We start from the raw sequence: 20,485 nt of genomic DNA on the forward strand, positions 1-20,485 counted from the left end.
ACAGTGAGACCTCGTGTGCACTAAGGATATGAAGGCATGTCTTGTTAGATGCTAATTCCACCACTGGAGAGCCTCTAACAAGCAAATGTCATGTAGCAGGCTCATTACGCTGCTGAGGTTGGCAAATGGCTAATTAACAAACAGTTACTGTGGTAATAGCTGTGAGGCATGAATGAAGGCAAACGTCCAGCATATGAAATGTCTCGAAGCTTTGAAGTCTTCTCTCCTTCGTGTTTTGTGATGAGTTTGTGTGCAGATGAGGATTTAATAACTCTGGCATGCTGTTTCCTCTCAGCCAGCAGCATTTCACTGAGCGATCTCCACCACTCCTACGACTCCAGCGGTTTCATTCCAGCATCCCATTTACCTGGACCTGGCTTATACCTGAAGATGACCACAGCCAACACGGAAGCCTGAGCTTTAACTGGTCACTATGGGATCAAATAGCAGGTTCTTCATGCAACATAAATGGATGGCGGTTGCCTTTAACTAGCCCCGGTGCACACTGGAGCCCCAGGTGGCAACCAGACGGAATTAACCCACCACACCAGGCAGTTCTCCAGTTTATTAAGGACCTCATCTGGCCATTTTCTGCAGAGGAAAGCCTCACAACAATGCTCGAGAGGCTCGTTAAAAGAACTGGCCAAGCAATCACAAGAGCCAGATGTTCAAAAAGACATCAGAACACTTAAAAACTCGCATTTCTTCCAGTAAACTATCGATCATGCACAATTTATTGGTAATGAACGATAATAAAGCTACCAATAGTTCAAGTAATTGATGCTGTCTTAGAAAAAAAAAATCACCCTGACATGGTTCATTAGTGAATAATGTGATGTAGCTGAGCTCTCAATTAGGGCGGCTCGAGCTAGGAGCGACTGTGGCAGTGTCAGCTGAAACATCTCATTTATTAAAACTGCACATTGCAGCTACTTGACGTGTAGACTGGAGGGAGAGGGCTGATTTCACTATGATCAAAATTAACTACGAGCTGAACAGAACAGTTGAGCTAGCGTACACGGAAATCAGGCGATCTACTGGAGGATATAAACATCAAAATGACAACCTGAAGACAGACTATGATATTAAATATGGAGCCAGTACGTACTGGGAATTTTGCAAATTTAAGTGACAACATTTGCATGCTGAACACAATGTATCTATTAGTAACTATGCTTAGAGCGCTATGTGGGTGGATTCGAGCCTTACTGTTATTCCAGTGTTAAGGTTCTGATTTTTGTGTTTGTTAAACTTGGACTTTGCTTTTGTTTCCTTTATTATTCCATTTACGTGTGCACACAGAAAGGTCCTGAGCTGGATTTGAACCCAACACCTTTTAGCTGTGAGGCAAAAGTGACACAGACTGCCATCCAAATAAAACAGACAAAACAAACAAAAAAACCCACTTCTTTATCTTAAATATCTTAAATAAAAGTGTCTCTTTTTCTTTTAACTGATCCTGTCAGTTATGTTACTGTCAGTTATCATCAGTGTTAGTCATAAAATAAAAGTTGGAGCGTATTTCAAGACAGAGGATTATTACCCAAAGAATCTCTAAATTCAGTATTGTATGGGGTATAACAGAATATAATTTGTGATGCTCAAAGTGTTTTGGTAAAAATTCTAGACAAATTTATTACATAAATAAATAGAAAATCAGTTTAAAAAGTTTTCAGTTTGGATATAGCATTATAACAGATGATGTAAGCTGTAGGCTTCTTACAGTATAGCACAGGTGGGGGAGTTTACTGCAAAAAACTGTCTGTGATGAGTCAGAAAACACAGCCTGACTGTGCAAACAGCACAGGTGTACCTGCGTATCTGCTGATACTTAAATGTCCACCTTTAACAAGTCTCACTGGACCCCAGAGTAGAGCCTTCCCAGTTTCATTTCAAGACAAGCTTATGCTTCTTCCTGCTCCTTTTTGAACATGAACGTTATTTGGAGTTGTGGTTGCTCGTTTTCCTTTTGTTTTGCTTTGTTCATTTGTCTCTTTTAATTCTATTTTGTTGTACTTTTTCAACATGTTCAAAATAAAGATTCAATCAATCAATCAAGACACCTCACAGATTTTTCTATCACACCACTGTATTCTTGGTTTGCATTTTGGGTTATTTTTGTTAAATAAATTGATTTTGCTCGGTTTCAGCCCTCTTCTCTTCAACTCTCTGTAGCTTTAAATTATTTGAGCTGCTGCTGCCCATTTCCAGAAGAGGGCAGTACCTTTCCTGCCATTACCACAAACAACCTGAACCAAAAATGCAGCAGAATAATTAAATTCTGTGCCGTAACCTCAAAGTGTCTGAGAAGAGCTGCTGGTTTATACCAGGTCTGTACATATGTACCAAGAATCTGAACAGACTGACTACTTTACACAAAGCAAAAATGTTCTTATGCAGTACTGATAACATATAAGAAATTTCTAGCTGATTAAACAACCTTTCCCTCACTAGTCTGCACCACAAATACCAGCTGGTTGAGTAAATAATTACTATTTTACTCATGTGCAATAGTTAACTGTTCTCAGATGCTACACAGCAGTATGTGATTTAGAAAATGAACAGTTGTATGCAGGCTGTGAGAGAACAAGCTAGTGTATAATCACTGGAGTAATGTGCCATGAAGTACAGCACAGGCGCGTGGATGCTAACCTGCAAAGAAAGGAACACTTGGCAAACTAATCTGACATCATGAGTATGATGATTTGCAGTACAAAGTGCCGCACTGTTGAGTGACATTTAAAATATGATTTGATTATTAAAGAATGTAATTAACAGTTTCAAGTGGTTTCTAAATATAAGCACTGTTTACACAGCCAATTTTTATCCTCATCCATTAGATTAGGCTACATGTTTAATGTCTTTCGTACTATTGCTGGTCTGCTGGCTACCAAATGCAAAGCAAACTTTCCCCCTGAGCTAAGGGTGGTCCACACACGGAGCGATGTGATCAGAGAACATAAAATGCCAAAGATGTTCAGCAACTTCAAGCGATAATAGGAGAAGTGAGTGGGCATGAGCAAATGCAGCAAATACCAACAATGGCGACCCCCACATATGTTGATCGACATATGAGGGGGTGGCAAATAAATTAGAAGGTTACCTAGGCAACTGAGGGCTGAATTGTCCAAAAGCAACCAACCATTGAATGACCAACAGGATGAGGAGGCATGTAACTGATAGCTGGAAAATTTGCCATTTTGCACACCTTCAAGGCTTCATCTATTTTTCCCGTCTCTGCATAAAAGTGAGCTGTGGAGCTCCGTTTCTAATTGTCATCATGGGTTTTTGCTTTGCAACATGATGCAAATTTGAGTTGAAAAATTTTAACCTGCGCAAATGCGGCTTCGCCTCTGTTTGCATTGCCCAGTGTGAATTTGCATCAAATCACCTCATGGGATTGAAAACATGTTCGCAGTTTGAAGGTTTTCAGACTTTCTGATTTCTGTCATGTCATTTCCTTAAGATTCATTCTAGCTTACTCGATGTGCTATAACCAAGAGACTATGTTGGCAGTTCACTGACCTTATAAACAAACTATTTATCTCATATAACTTTTACTAATTTTCTGGTACGATGCAATAATACGATAGAATATATTTGCATTTTTTTTAAATTCAACAAAAAAAACCTCATGGTGCCAAGTCACTAGGAGGAGGAGCTCTTACCTGATGATGTAGAATATAGCTGACAGCACAAGCTCATTATGAACAGCGATGGCCATGTAGCGAGGCTCGTGGAAGGCCGACGGCACAGTCCTCACGGCGTAACACAGATAGACCGCCCACAGCAGGAAGAGGAACTCGGCTGGGAAGCGAAAAAACAAAAAACAAGCTGTAAACACAGCGAATGCTCTGGCCAAGAAATCATTTCAATGCGGCACACGCTCCTTACATGGGCACCAACCAACCAGCCACTTCACACTCCAGCGCACACATGGAGCTGCCACAGATGGTTGTAAAACACACGTATACAGGAAAGTGGCCTGCTCGACAGACTCATTTGCAACAGCTGTGGTTGTATTCTCAGGGCATTAAATGAGTCCCCGTGCACCTCCGCGGCAGCCTCACATAAGGTTTCCAAGGTATCCAGCTCCGCAACTGTAAACACGCCAGGTTGCTGCCTGTGAGGGCAAGTGAATCATGTTTCCTTACAATAGGAACAACAATCACTGCAAAGTGACTCATTACTGTAAACGCCTCCCTGTCTGTTGGACTTCTTTTTTTAAATAATTAGATCTCAAACTTTTATTTTTGTAAGTAAAACTATTTACTCGAGACAACAATAGAAATAAATTTGTTTTCTCCGTTCCTTGAAATAAAATAGCGAGTGAGAGCAACGAGGGAACTCTAACTCTTTTTTAATGGTCTATTCAGAGCATTTGTAAATTATTTATCAGTAGTTCCAGCATATTAATCCTTCAAAATGGGCAGATTTGTTCATTTTTTTGTACTTGATTTTTTTTTTTTACAGCGTTAAACAAAAAATGTTTCTGGTACGTTACCAACTAAAAGACTTCACTCACAAGTTTAGCTACCTCAAAGCCTTTTCTTTCTTTTTTTTAACCATATATTCTGTTATAGAATATAACTTCTATAGAATAACTTTCTTTTTTTGTAATCTATCATGAACCTCCATACAGTTTAGAGTGGGCTTTGTGAAACCGATTATACAGAGGATTTGCAGACAAAGAACTGCTAACCCAATGACATTAACTCATCCCTGTGTATGAACACTTCTAGTGAAACTGGGACCATTTTCCTTCAAAATAAAAGCTGCACCTTTTAAACTTCTACTTTGATGGGGAGCCTTCTCCATTTCCAGTTTGCGTTGCACTTTTGCTAACTACAATCACTTGGGTAGTAGTTAGCAAGTATTTGCAGCCAAGCTGTTCGTCGCAAATTACAGGTGACCAAGGCAACCTACTAGCAACCAAAGCAATCATAATGAGCTTCTTAGTGCAGCATATCATATTCAATATGTTGAATAACGTGCACGCATGATATCACATGAAGAAAAAGAAATCTCTCTAGGTTGTATGGTGCAATATTTTTAAAAAATACTTACTACTCACTACTCATGTACTAATTTCTATAGTGTTTCTGTGTTCTATGATATTTAACCTTGCCATGGGTGTCACAAGAAACTAACTCGCACCAGCATGTGATTTACAAGAGAGGCTGTGTGAGGGATGTGGAAGAGGAGTGTGCAAAAGAAGTGTGTTCTCTTACCATGACTGCTGATAACTGCTTTTTTACTGTTTTCATGTTTATAAAGTTAGACTGCACAAGATTAATACAAGAATCTCAGTGTGCCTGTACTGTCCTCTACCTCTGCACATGCGAGCACATGATAACAACTACTGAAAGTGCAGTTTTGCTGCATGCTTGGGTCTTAACAATTCGTCTTTATTCGATAGGAGTTCATTTTTTATGGGATTGTTTCTGCGCAGAAACACAGCAGAGCAGAAAATACTACAATTATATCTCTTGCTGCGAGCAAATGCAGGTGTGGATTTCTAAATCTGAAAGATTTATTGCATCTCTGTGGGTGTAAATTATAAGCTGCATTCAGGTGGCATCAGAGTTGCCCCGCACTTCCATATTGCCAACCTATTTTTACCTCCTAATAAACAGAATGAAAATGTGTCCTCAGTATACAGTAGCGCAGCATGGCGGCCCGGCTGGGGGTCCATCTGTTTTCCCAGAACTCTAAAACGACCACAGCGCTCTCTCATGAAGCCTGAGTCAGCAGACATACACCAGCATGCAGACTTGCTCAAAGTGAGATGCTGCTCTCAAAGCATCTTTGATTTCTCATCTGTGTTCATCTGCTGCTGGTTGCCCTTCCCCTCCTGTGTACAACACAGGAAAGCATCCAAAAGCGTAGCACCAGTAGAGAGGATTAATGTCTTCTTTTGGGAAACATTTCCAAATGTACATGGAAGGGAGTTGTCTTAATCATCCAGCTTCACCCCATCACTCATTCTTCCCTCATCTCACTTTCAACTCCCATCGCTATCATGCCTAACAAATCACTTCTTAATTTCACGTGTCCATCAAGTAACCCACGTTTCCTCACCACACTTACCCACATGCAGAGTGCAGCACACTTAAATCTACTCACAGCGCCCTGCAGAGGCAGAGGGCAGTAACGGTACTTACCAACAGCCATCATATAGTCCCAGCGATCCAGGAGGCACATGCTGAACTGCAGCCCATTGGGCGTGTAGCCCACCTCGATGAGAGCCAACTTCCTGTCCGGGTTCTGACAGACAGCAGATGTCCAAGCCACCAGGAACCAGCAGACGATGAGCAGAATGATGCCCAGCAGACGTAGCACTCGCCAGCTGGTCATATAGGGGATCCTCTGGGCTGTACGGGACAGGAACACCTTCAGCACCCTGTGGAGGGAGAAGCTCACATTGAGACTGTTTCACAAAGTTTCATGTAAGCCTGTCGTCATTTCAAGTAAACAGAGTATCCATGAGAGGGAAATACCTCTACACTCAGTGTGCCTTGAGTGTATTTATCTTTTTATTTCCCATATCTGCTAGAATTTGAAACCTTCTACATGCAAAAGCTTTAAGCAAAAAATACATCACAGCTGCTTTACACACTGGTTTATTAGTCTATGGCAATATTAGTATCGGAAAAATATTGCTTCCACAATATGACATAAATACTTAACAGAAAACTAGTATTTCAATTTTCATAGACTCTTATTAAGCTTTATCCCAAAGTCAAGACTGCTGCGGCCCACTTAAAAACCAGAAAATCCCAAGGGGCCCACTCATTCTTAAATCTTCACTTTAATCAAAATGCAAGAGAAAGTGATGTATTTCCTTGAAAAGTTTCATTCCAAAAAACATAAACAACGCAGGCTGTTAAGGCTATAAATTGTTGATGCTACTTGGGTGTATGCAAAGTGTTTAGGTCAGTGTGTGACCCATCTTCCTCCTTGGACACGAACTTCACTCACCTGTGCCAATAGCAGTCACTGAACTGAAACTCTCTGCTGTGCTATTGCAGCCTTTCAAAGGATTTTTATTGTGTGCTGCTGTGTCCAAACAAACATGCTGAAAACGCCGACGTCAACTCTGTGATCAAAAGTGGGCCTGGCAAAAAATTAACCGTGATGGTGGATGCTGATGTAAAATATTAGTCTAGTCATGCTGTCTCTTGCGAAATGAGAAGTATACGTCATATTACTTTTTTTATATGGATGAATTTACCTTTATTAGCACCATTTCCTGTGAACTGGCTCCAACATGCTCAGAATCGATGATTTTCTCGACCATATTAGTTCATGAAATTTAACCAAAACAGTTTATCTGCCTTAAACTTACTAAACATAACAAAAAGAGCTGAGTAGGGTTGAGCGATAGGACGAATATATCAACTATCGACGATAGGCTAAGGCCATTGGTGATCGTTTTTACAAGGTCGATTTATTTATTTATTTGCCCATGAGTAAGTTTGCTAATAATGATGGAGCTAATAGAAGCAGTCAACAGAAAAAAAAATAATAGCACTGTTTTAACAGCACCCTTTTTCATCTGCGAGCAAATGCACGCTCCTAAATTCTGTGCCCAAATGCGTGTTGATGGAGCTGCAGAAGTTGGTGATAGCCTTGCATACTCAGCTGCATGGTGGACACGTACACGCTTATGCAAGTTAGTCGTGTTTGAGTACTTTGTTCACACTATACGTCTGCACAAGCGGCACACCGCTTTGGTTACATCCTTAGGTTTACCTCTTTCATCCCAAATTGGCAACTTTATACTTTTTTTAGTGCTGTCAGCATAATCACGACTAACGCGATTAACAATTAACCCATCTGGAGCACAGACGGAGTCAAAGTCCCTGAAATGTCTCTGTCAACGCATTTCAGGCAGTTTGTCCAAAGTTTGTTCATTCTGCACTCCAGATGGTTTAAGCGCGTTAAAATTTTTAATCGTGATGACCACATTAACACTGACATCCCTAATTCTTTGGGGAAATTAGTTCATCCATGTTTGGCCTTCTGTGTTGTAAACAGCAAATCAGTCCGTGCATGATTACATTGCTCCGCCCATCAAAAAGTCTGCGCATACACGAATATATCGTCGATCGACGATTATTGGACTGACGACTGTCGGTTGGAAATTTTTTACATATCACCCAACCCTAGAGCTGAGTGATCAGAAAAGAAAAAAACAAAGCAAACTTATTGTTTGTCACCTCACTAAATGGGTGAAATTTTACACTATTTATTAAAAAATGCTAATATGTTGCAAACTTATTTAAGGGCTTTGGTTTAAAAGAAAGTGTGCCTTGAGGTATGATTAAATGACATGTCAAGACTTTTTCCTGACTTCCTGCAAAGCAGCGCAGCAGAAAAAAACTGCTAGCCATCACATTTGCAGCACTTATTCCACCTGCCAAATCCACAGACTGTGGAACATGAGTTAAACTCTGCTCAAACACATCACCGGCATAGCTATTCTTAGGCTCTGCCCTTCACGCACATTGATGAAGTGTCCACTGCTCTCTCCACTAATGAGCCCCCCATCAAAAATTGATCTGTGCAATATGTTAACTTGCACCTCTAAGGGTGAACTGGGCCCCGGCTCGTGTTAGCCACATCCTCTTAATCAGTATCTCCATTAGCGCATTTTGACAGATTCACCTGACAAAAAAAGGCCCACAAATGAAGAATTTCATCACTGTCACTTTAAATACAGTGGACCACCCTGTCTCATTAACAGCTATTCACAGCTGGAGAACTCCCCCCCAACACCACTCCACTGCATCCTCTGGCGATGCTTTCTGTCCCTGAGTTCTGCTTTTGTCTTTTTCTCAGCAACTGTCATTCAGGACTTTGTTAAATATGGAGCTCATTTGGGGCCAATGCGCTCCGTGTTTTCTTAATTACTTTACCACTTAATGAGGCAGTATAGCCTGGTGATGAAGTAGCTGAAAAACACGCTGCCATGACACATCACAGGACTCTTTATCAAAGGATTAAGAGGTCAGGTGTAATATAATCTGATGAGTGCTTCCAGGGATGGATAACAGTGTCGAACTGTGGGTGAAGTACCTGTACAACTTAAGAGTCAGCATCCCGTAGACGGTAGCGAAACCCAGCAGTCGAACCCAACGCAGAAGGATGCAACGGAAAACACTGGGCTGGAAGTAGAGAATCCCAACCTGGAAGAGGACAGAAGAAGCATTAAACAACAAAGGTCGTGAAAAGAAACTGAAAAATAAATAAATAAATAAAAGAGCCACCCAACTGTGAGTGTTTTTTCTATCTAAATGATAATGGGCCCTCTTTCCCTGGGAAATTACATTTAAATTCGTGGGAAGCTGCTGCCTCATTGTGCTCTCAGTGGACGTCTCTATAAACAGTAAAGTAATCTTATTTAAATGTTGGTTTTCTCCAACTGTTCTCCTTTGGTGTCGCACAAGTGAATGAGTGGGTTTATGCAGTTTAGTTTACTGTACATCCTATCGCACATTAAGTCCCTCTATAATCAGTTACTTGCTTTGTTTCACCACAGAATCTACTCAGGAAGCTATTTTGCTTGTGTTCTCTAAACCTTTTCTACTTCCTCTGCCACCTTTCATCCATCAAAGGGAATTTAAAATACAGCAAAAGTGACCATCAGTGTGTATCGCCGATGCTGCAGATGAACTCAGTGTGTTTTGGGGCTGTGAACTTTTTTTTTTTATAGTGGTTTTTGTCAGCAGATGGTGTTTCCAGGGATGTCATGAATGTGTTGACATAAAAGATCAAATGCTGCTTGAATTCTAGGACCTTTTTGCTCATGTCGGCCAAAAAAAAAAAAAGAGCACCAAATTTTTATTTTTTCTCATATGCTACAAAGAGCAGCTCCATCTGCTGATGAAGATCATGTGCTATGATCAAAAGGTCTGGGCATCAGTTGAGCGCATACACTTGGACTTACTTCTAGGACTCTCAAGGATCAAAAGTTTTGACCGTACTAAAATTACTATGGCTAAACAGCTGCTGAGCTTGCTTCTCAATAATGAAAAAGTAACATTTGTTGAGCACTTTTCCAGTCTGATTGAGCACTAAAAAGTACCTAACAGATACAATATGTACAACAGCTGCAGAAACAACAAAAGGTTTGCTCCACTAAAAGGTATAAGATAGCTTTCTTAGAACAATACTTTAAAAAGCTTGTTGGTGTACGGCAAAACTATGTGCCAATGATCAGGTTCCCTTGATGGAAAAATAACTAAATAAATAAAAACTTCAGAAGGTTTATGGTCCAGGTATGTTGATATACAACCTATTCAAGAAGGGGCAGTGTCAAACAGAACAATAAGTGGACACGACCACCAAAAATGAAATCCAGAGGAAATGATGTGCTCACAGTTGCTATGAGACAGTAAAGCATAGTAACTAACTAAACGAATATATAACAAAGATATAAAATATAACAAAATAACTACAAATAGCTGAAATTATAAATATTCTAGTATTATTAAATATGCACGCAGTGTTACTGTATATGCATATCGTAAAATTAAATATGCATACTTGACTTACCATATTGTCAGCACCCTGTGAAGCCCAGTAAGTAAAGGAGCTTAAGCTCGCGGTTACATCCAGTAACTACTATTTTATTATTATTTTCACTGTATATTTTTCCCTTTGACACATTTTAAGGGTATGACCACTCATTTGTAATTATCTTACAAGCTTTATTAACAACCATAACAAGAACAATGTTGACACTGCATATCAAGGCTGAAAATTCCCTCCACATTGTACATGGATTGACCCCAACCATAACCTTTTGAGAAATGTCACTAAAAGATTAAAAAAAATCAAATCAAACCAAACACATAACACAAAGAAACCAAGCTAATAAATTAATAATGCTAATAATTTAATAACTCAATAGAAGATTACTTAAAACACTGATTATATTTGAATCTTGTGATTTGCCAGACATCGTTTTATGAGCAAGATAAAGCAGTGTGTGTGTGTGTGTGTTATATGTGCATTCAGCGCTCTATCTCATTTATAAATAATTATTTCAGCTTGGCCAACCTTTGGTAAAAGTTTGAGCTAAACTTTGACCAGGCTGGAATTGGTTGTCACTACTTTTTAGTGTAATTTTTAATTTTCAAGTGAAAAACAAAATGAAAGAGACTATATTGAGGGCCGGTATGAATATCACAGTGTTGTTGGTGATTTGATGAATTTAATGTCTAGCTCTTCCAGTCTGGCAGAATGAAACTCATCCAGGAATAGTCTCCCAATCTTTAGGGATTTAAATCCGCATTCCTCTCTTTAGTGCATTGTTTGAACTCCAACAACAGTGACTCAGCTCAGATAATCTTTGAAAGAAACCTTCTGTTAACAGGATAACATCATAATGAGTGACTGACGCTTACCGCTTCGCTCCTAAAATGCCTCACACACATCGTCAGGGTTCAGCCGGTGCTTTGATATTGTTGCGAGCATACAAGTAAACAACCCTTACACTACAATGATTGCATAATAGAGCAATTAGGAATGAAAAACAACTGACATGTTCTGCACATAGTGTCTCAGATATAACACTCAATGAATAAATGTCTAAGAAAGAAACAGGTAGAGAAATTTCTAATAATTAGCATTATTTTCTCCAATAATTATAACTATAGTACAATTAATAGTAGTACTACTGATGCTGCCACTATTACGGGAGGTGAAACCATTTTGGTAGAGTCATTTTCATGAGAAATTTACCTTTTATACATCAAAGAGAAAATCCATGAACTGAATTAGTCATAACAGTAAAGTGCAGTGAAAGCTTGCCCTTGAGACACAGAGCGCATCCTCCTATGTTACATCTTCACGAGTAGATTCTTCTACAAGGACCTGAGCATGCTAAACAGTGCCCATCCATGCTGGTAAAAAAACGCTGATGGTCTTCCAAAGACATAAAAAGAGCCAGAACAAACAGAGAGAAAAAAGAAACAAACATCTGAGGCGACGTAATTATCTGTCCGTTGCAGATGTGCAGAGATTTCCCCTGCGGGATTGTTAATGTTAATCGGATTAGCTGAGGCATTAATACGTTCCCTCAGGCAGCGGCGAAGACGCAGGCATGTGGATATTTTTGCTCACTAGGTTCGAGTCAGTTAAGGGACACAGAGGACCCCACGGGAGGAACGGTGGCCCACATCTTCATCAGCTCACAGAGTCTGGAAGACCAACTGGAGAAACTTCTGATTCAAACAAAGCATGAACAGTTTGACTCGATTTTGCAAAAGGAACGTTGTGCTGAGGAAATAAAGACTTAAAGAGTGCTGAGCTGTTCATTTTCAATACATACAAGGTGCTTAATACTATATCTACTGTCAATATGTTTTTTAAAAGCCTTTTTTTTTAAATAGGTGGGATTAACATAAATATCTAAACGATGTGTGACTGCTCCTCAATGCGTTACCTTTTTCACAAAATAAAGAGCAGAGGAACAGGAGCTGATAAAAAGATAGCCAGGCTGCCGCCGAGCAACTTGCTGACGCACGTTTGGCTCCACGGGGACAGGAGAGGGCACAGGAACAGGAGTAAAAATGCACAATGGGAAAACACAGCTCAGGACTCCCTTTTAGATAAACTACCAAATAGCATCTGAATCTCCATCACGTGCCAGTTTTAAGACTGGTGTTGTTTGTGATGAGACGGAAACGGGGAGGTGTTATCCGCCACATTCTTCCCTTGAGGGCTGGCTTTAAATGATCTGAATAAGCTGTCATAAAAAACTTTTTTTACACATTTAGCAGTCTGAGCTTCTCTTTTAATGGTGCGATCTCACCTCTGGTTATTTTAATGGCTCACAACAAGAAACAAAAAGTGATGGATATGTACAAACATTTAAGACATCCTTTTCATCCTTCTCTCCTGCAGTCGTGAATTGGATAATGGATGGATGTTGTGTCGTGTTCATCTTACTACAGTTCGAATGACAGATGATGAAGACATTAAAAGGTAATACCAAATCATTTTGATGATCGCTGCTGATACAAACATGGTGGAGAGGTCTAGTTCAATGACTTCAATGACTTCTGGCTTCATCGTACTTCCTTTGACTAACTTTCAAAGTGGTCACACCCATTACTAAAGTATCTTTTTGGATGATTTATCCAATTAAAAATAAGAAAACAAACAAAAAAACTACTGGTAGTGGTTGATGCTGTTTAATGCTGTCTAGCTCAACATTTTGAGGACTTCCTTTTGGAGCCACCCTCATGTGGCCATTTAAGGAACTGCACTTTTTGATGCTTCTCACTTGGCTTCATTTTTCAGCCTCAGAGGTGGTCACTTGTCCACACGTGTCTTCAAAAATTCTCAGACCAAAAGGCAAAAATAAGTCGCTATTGTCAGACATTACCATGACCCTCAGGTTTCATGATGATCTGCAGAAATTACACAATCAATTTATGCTGGCACAGTACTTCCCATCAGTAAGGTTTCTGGGAAGTTACTGGCCCCGATCCTCAGACAGGTTTCTCTTAATGTTAGTGGGTATAAAGAGTAAGATCAGTTTCTGCCCTCCTTCTCTTTTGAAACCTTCCATTAATAATCGATGTTAAGTGCTGGGAATACTGGATTCAGCGTTGTGGGGAGGGGAAGGAAAAGGATCAAATGTTATTGGTGAATATGTGTGTGTGTGTATGGTGTATATGCATGCAAGTGAGGTACAGTATACCTATCTAATGGACATCAATATCAAGGAGACAATTATGAACTAATATCAAGCCTCTATCTCAGCCCCATTTGCCTTGTCGTTTGCTTACAACATAGCAAAGGCTTCAGCTGAGCTGAGCAGTCCACTTTCCAGTTTTACTTTTTTCATTTCTTGAATCTCATCCTATTGCTATTTGAGATTTTAAAAAGTGCTAGTTCTTCTGTCAGTTTGCATGCAACAGATTTTGCAACTAGTAGTGAAGACATTTAGATAACGTAGTTTTTGTTTTGTTTTGCTTTCAGGCAGGTAGGTGAATATGTCCCAGCTGGATAAACGCCTAGATCAAGGGTCAGCAACCTTTCACACCCAAAGAGCCATTTGGACCCGGTTTCCACGCAAACGAAAACACTGGGAGCCGCAAATACTTTTTGACATCTAAAATGAAGATAACACTGAATATATTGTTTTTTACCTTTATGCTTTTTGTGAACAACTAAGGTGTGTTGCTTATGAAATCCATGAAGTGCTACAAAGAAAGTTACATTTTATTTATGTAATTAACACATTTTGAACTCTTAAAGAAATATAACCAAAGGAAAGACACCCAGCTGAACTAAAATGATCCATGTAGCAAACAAAAACTGTTGTGAGCCGCCACCCTTATATTGCCTTTGGGCTTTTGGAGCCTTGACCTGACTTTTAAAAAATAATTGGAAAAAAGCACTATGCTGCTAAAAGATGAAAAATAGATATTTGCAAAATTCTGCCTAAATATGTATTTTACCTGGTTAATGTGTGTGGTGGGGCGTGGTCTACAGAGCCGCTGCAGGGGAGGCGGACGCACCTGAGCGGCACCCGCAATCACGCCTCGCCGCCTTAACGTCTGTGCTATCTATGCTGTTGTTGGTGTGTGTCGGGCTGTGAGCTGCAAAGCTACAGCCGGCTGTATGCGTACAGCAACTGTGTGTGAAAAGGGGTCAATAAAGAGATTCTGAAAAGCGTGTTCATGGAAACATCGTCGGGTCTGCCGTGATATGTTTACAATGGGACTTCTGCTCCTGAACCTCTGTGCACAGCGTCTGCAAATCGGGGCTTTTATCTTTACGCAGGACTGTAAGCTGTCATCTGTGAGGCGTGAGCGGTGTTTGTTTTTAACATAGTTCACGGTGGAGAATAGCTGCTGACATAATGTGGATCCGAAGGTCCATAATTGGCCTACCTGGGGTTGAAAGTCTCGATAAATGCACGGCGGGTACACCGGCTTCCGCAAGTGTGATGCTTATTTTGAGCGATGAAAAAATAATAGAATATATTTGTATTTTTATATTTCAATATCACAATAATCTTCCAATTTAGAACTACAAGTTAAAAAAGAGAACTAACATAAATAAAATACACTTCAGCTAAATACTTCTAATTTATTTTCCCAAACCACACGGAGCCGCACTATAAGGACTAAAGAGCCGCATGCCACAGGTTGCCGACCCCTGGCCTAGATGATGAAGTTTTATCTGCTGGCCTGGTCTCCAGGCTCTGCAGACACCTGACTTATCACAACCTGGTTCTGCACCTGCTCTCTAAAACAAAGTCTTATCATGTGGAAGCTACAACACAACACAAAGTGTTATACAGACATATACCTGAGATGAGCTTTCATATGCAAATATAAATATTTGAAGTTGTAAAAATGCACAACTGAATATTTTTAAGAGTTCTGGAATCTTCTATGTCACTGAATTTTGACTTAAATTACAAAAATCTAAAATAATTTGCTGCTACCTTTTTTAAACAACAAATATTCTTGTTATGTGTTATTATCCTGTTAACCAATTAATAATAACTAGGAGCAGTTGGATATTATGGGACATACACATATGCTTGCTTACTAGTTTGGTCACATAAGTAGTATGTAAAAAAAAACAATAACAAAAAAACAAAAAAAACAAAAACAATGGTAGTGTCAACAGCTGAGCTGCTGCCACTGGAATGGCTGATTGAATAGTTGAATTACTGAGCAGTTCAACAGGTTTACTTTTCTGTGCATTTTGTACCAGTGGGTCAAGCATCTCTTTGACATTTTCCTTTTCAGATGAGCCACAGTACTAGCTACATATCCAGCATTGCACTAAGTGAGGATGTACAACTATTAACAAAATAATCAACTTCTGTCGGAGTAAAGTTTAAGTAGCTGATTCCCACTCTGCTGGTACATGACATGAAAGAAAACAACCATGGAGGAATCGCTTCCATAGTTCAGTTATAGCATTTCCAGAAACAAAGGCATCTACTGTATTGAAATTTATTTGCTAGTGTTTTGTAATATAAAACATTGTAAATCTGAATGTTATTAAAATACTCAGACAAAAGAGAGTTTTTAGGGATTAATGTTAAATGTTAAGTTTCTATGCTATATGTCAGGACAAGTTATTGCAATTTTATTGCAGTGTTGAGGCTGTCATATTCTTCATAAAGATGAGTGTTAATATTACCCAGAATAATTACTTAATCTAAACTGAACAAGTAAATCAGATTTAAAAAAAAAAAGTCTGAGAAGTTGAAAAGTCTTACCTACACGGTATTTTTGAAAACACAGCTTTTTCTATCCGTTTGGGCCTTTTGTCCACACGTAAACGGCGTTTTGGATTACTGAAAATGGAGATTTTTAAAAACTCCTGCCAGGGTGGAGATTTTCGAAAAACTCAGTTTATGCGTTTACACGTGGACGAGGAAAACTGAGATTTAGTCACGCAACGTCAAAGCTGTGCGCCTTTTTTGACGCTGTCCTTCGTCACGTTATTGTTTACCTGAGATGAATTTCTACAATGGCGGATATAGACAAAATACTGTTGCTGATAATCTTAGAGATCTTAGAGATATTTTTTCAGAAATGGGATTTGGGATTTTTTTTTAAACGAAAAGGAAAAAAATCTCAGTTTTCCAAAATACCTGTGTATGTTTGGACGTAGCCTTAGTAAGGGCAAGGCAGATGATTCACAACAACTACTAAAACAGTTTTTTGAGTTTTTCACTTACGGTGGACGAGGTTATGGGTCTGCTTTTGAAATGAATTGGAAGAGAGCAACCTTATGGTCAATGCACTGTGTTTATTTGGATTACCTTTTGGTGCAGTTGAGGATATCTATATTTTATTCTTTCTTTTCCACTTAAATGTTGATGGTATGACATTTAGCACATTTCTCCTAAAAGCCAATTTAGAAAATTATAATGATTAAATAGAAAAATGATAAGAACTGACAATAGAAACAGGCATGGGACGAAATATATGATATATTATTATATATTATATCTATGTTGAACTAAGAAGATCTATGTTGAACAGTAAGGAGCAATGGGAGACTGAAAGTGCAGACAAACATGACACAAGCAAGATTCACTCACTCACCCACTTAGTGATTCAATCAACACTCAGTCACTTAATTTGCGGTTATCTCTCATTCCTAATCATCTCTCATTTCAGCACCCACCAGCTGGCTTCCACACTGAGATTCACTGGGTTGGTTACCCACCAGAAAGTGTCCCTGTTGATAGGACTGTGACGCAAGCCGGCCAGCTGTGGTGTGAGCATCAGCTTTCCAGGGAGCTATTGTGATGTTGGCTACTTTAACATTCTTTGAAGTTTTGTTATGTGTCACCGTTTAAAAGCTGCAGATAGTCTGTGTGATATTTGTTCTTCAATAAAATCCAAAGAATTTAACAAAGGATTTGAACTCACGTGTGAGGTTAACTTTTGCAAAAGGGGCTATAATTTGGGGTTAAACGGGAAGAATGTCTTGTTATTTTGAGTAGAAAAAACGCAATAGGAGAAAATGAATCTGCAGGTTAGAAACTACTTGAGAAGTCTTGTTAAAATGAGACAAAAACAACATTATTATGTAATATGTCATTACTACCATTTGTACAGGTTACTGTACAATAGGTTTTATGGTACTCGGGTTTTGCTTTTGGATATTTAGACCTTAATGTGACCTTAACTGAAGAAGTCAGTTTTATCCTGTAAATGTAAACAGAACCTGTCATAGCAAACTTTTAACACAAACTTTAGCACTTTTCATTCCCCGAAGGCTTCATGTAAGAATGGCTGTACACCCACAACAAAAATATGACACCCAAACTAGATGCGCCACAGAGTGTAACAAAAATCATTTAGTGCTAGGACGCTTTGGATAATTAGCTCTCGCTGCAGGGCAAAAAAGAGATATTCAGCAAATAACACTTAAAAAAGGAAGTGGGTGGATTCTTTTATCAGACTAATGCAGTTAGAAGAAGCACTCCGAGAAGCAGCAGTGTGTAATTAAGTTGTTATGTGCAGACAATAAAAATGCAAATGCATAGGTGCAGGGTGTTTGGTGCAAAAGGTGAAAGCTTTAGGGATAGATCCACCTTCTTGTGAAGGTCAGGATGCCACAGGATATTGATCGCAGGGGACGACAGACCTCTCCCTTTGTGCCATTAAATCAGTATACTGCTTTCACTAAAGAGCAGAGAGCAAAAATTAACTGTGGTCTGTTTTCTTATGTTTTTAAAATCCTCTGTCTTCACAAAATAATGGCTGCTTAAATGCAGAGACAAAATTATTAGTGAGCTGAGTTCTTATGAAGCATTTAGAGGAAGTTTTCAGGTTATAGGGCAATGAGCTAAAAGACACTAAGGTGCTCTGTACCTCACAGTAACTCACACAGTCAACCAACTAAATGATCACCATTTTTCCTGAATGAATGTCTTTTGTCCTTTCTTCCTCCCCTCACCCCCAACTGCTCACGGCAGATGGCCGCCCCTCCTTGAGCCTGGTTCTGCCAGTGGTTTCTTCCTGTTTAAAGGAAGTTTTTCCTTCCCACTGTCGCTAAAGCGCTTGCTCATAAGGGGCCATCTGATTGTTGGCGTTTTCTCTGTAGTATTGTAGAGAGGTGCTTTATATTACATTACAATATAAAGCACCTTGAGGCAACTGAAGCTGCCCAAAAAAGTGATATAACTCAAAATTTTGAGTTAGTATCTCATTAGTTATAACTGTAAGTCAAAATTTCAACATACTAACCTGACATTTTCACTTACAGATGGAAAAAACTATTAAATTCCAGTAGTGGAAAAAAGCTTCCATATGTGCTGGGCTCAGACCGCACAATATTCTGTCTGTTACTGTTATGGTCTGTGGCACTCGTGGGCTTTGTTGAGGGTTGTTTCACGTTTAAGTGCTCCTAGTTTGTGTTTCATATTCTTAAACTCTAGATTTCTAATTGTTATTATTAAGCTGAGTGGGTCCTTACTTCAGTTCTAGTTTAGTATTTATGGAGTGTGCTATTTAAATTTAGTTTTTGTTGTGTTTTCCTGTTAATTCCTGTTTGTCATTTAACCTGTGATAGACTGGTGACCTCTTTATGGTGCTCCACAGTCTGCATACGAACCTGAATTGGATGAGCATTTAAGAAAAAGGATGAATGGATAGACATTTTGCCCGAGTGAGACCTGTGAGGACTACGACTAAAGCAGATATATAACCTGTCGTTCTCCATAGTTATTACATTAAATAAAATTCAGATATTTGTATTAGAGCTATGGCTCCATTCCCAGACCTCCTGTCTCTCCAGGAAATACCTCAGCACAAACTTGAGCAGATATCAATCACAACAGACGCCATCGGATGCAGAATGAAATATGCGCTGGGAACATGGTATGTTGCAAACCAGCTTGCAGAGCACAGCAACTTTGCATAGCTGAAGCAGGTTAATTAAAACACTATACATGACTGTGTGTAAAGGTATCAAGAGATAAGAGCCAACCCATCAGCTGATGTTAATCTCACATGAAGATTAACCTCCTAAAACCCAAACTCTTCCACGGCATGCATTTTTAATTTCTCTTTGATAAATGGGCCGATTGGGACCTGATGAATGTAAAAACAAAGAATTACCAGATTTTTTTAACCTAATTTTTGTTTCCACATATGAGGATATTTGTTTAAAATTTCGATAGAACAGTAGCAGTATAATGTCCTCGTAAGTGGATATCAGGCCCTTGTAGAGTAACATTGAGTATTTTGGTCTAAATAACCCAAAATGTGATGTGGACGCCAGGTCCTAAGAGGTTAATGTTAGTTTTTGAGCAGTTTTACTGTAGTCACAGCAGTGTTTGCTGAATCATTGTTAGATAGCTTCATACTGTAAAGGTCTTACTATTTATTAACAGATTTTAAAAAATAGCCTGCAACAAACTTTGCGTAATACAAAATTACAGTTTGAATTATTTTCAGGGTTGCCAGCGATGACGGGTATAAGAGCAACATCATCCTAATGGAGCACTTACCGAAATGAAAGTGCAGAAATACAACATCATATATTAGTCATCTGTCAATTATGGAGTATAAACACATCACAATTTAGGTTCAAAAACGACTAACACCAAGCGCTAAAAACATTAGCCAGTTCCAGTCAAAAGAACAGACAGTGCCGAATTTCAGCCTTTTGTTATCACAGTTTCTTTGGAAACTGCTACCAGCTAAAAGGGAGAAAAATGACTTTCAGCCATTTAGTGTGTCTGTCTCCATCTGAGTAGAGAATGGGATTGTGCAGCCTCGGGAATCATTCTGTCACAACAAAGCTCTCACGCTACTTTTAATGTTTTGACATGAAATGGTGACAGCCATGCGGTCCGCCCATGCCCCACTTTGTCCGGTCATCATCTCCTGCTCATTCCCCGACCCTTCTATTTCTAATCTACGAAACACCTTCAGTATGAGAGAGTGGGAGGGAGCTGCGGTGGGAGGTGGAAGCA

At 39.4% G+C, this 20,485-nt stretch overlaps 1 protein-coding gene across 1 annotated transcript in view; it reads right to left on the bottom strand.

Moving 5' to 3' along the window:
* gpr158a (G protein-coupled receptor 158a) overlaps positions 1-20,485 on the bottom strand; it is a 97,059-nt gene that overhangs the window by 9,877 nt on the left and 66,697 nt on the right. Inside the window, exons 6-8 of the mRNA XM_026180083.2 lie at positions 9,082-9,191; positions 6,165-6,403; positions 3,669-3,807 (exon numbers count right to left, since the gene is read on the bottom strand). Of these exons, the coding sequence (XP_026035868.2) occupies positions 3,669-3,807; positions 6,165-6,403; positions 9,082-9,191 (488 nt within the window). The remainder of the gene's footprint in view (positions 1-3,668; positions 3,808-6,164; positions 6,404-9,081; positions 9,192-20,485) is intronic.

The sequence above is a fragment of the Astatotilapia calliptera genome, chromosome 9 (assembly GCF_964374335.1).
Source record: "Astatotilapia calliptera chromosome 9, fAstCal68.1, whole genome shotgun sequence".
NCBI lineage: Eukaryota > Metazoa > Chordata > Actinopteri > Cichliformes > Cichlidae > Astatotilapia > Astatotilapia calliptera.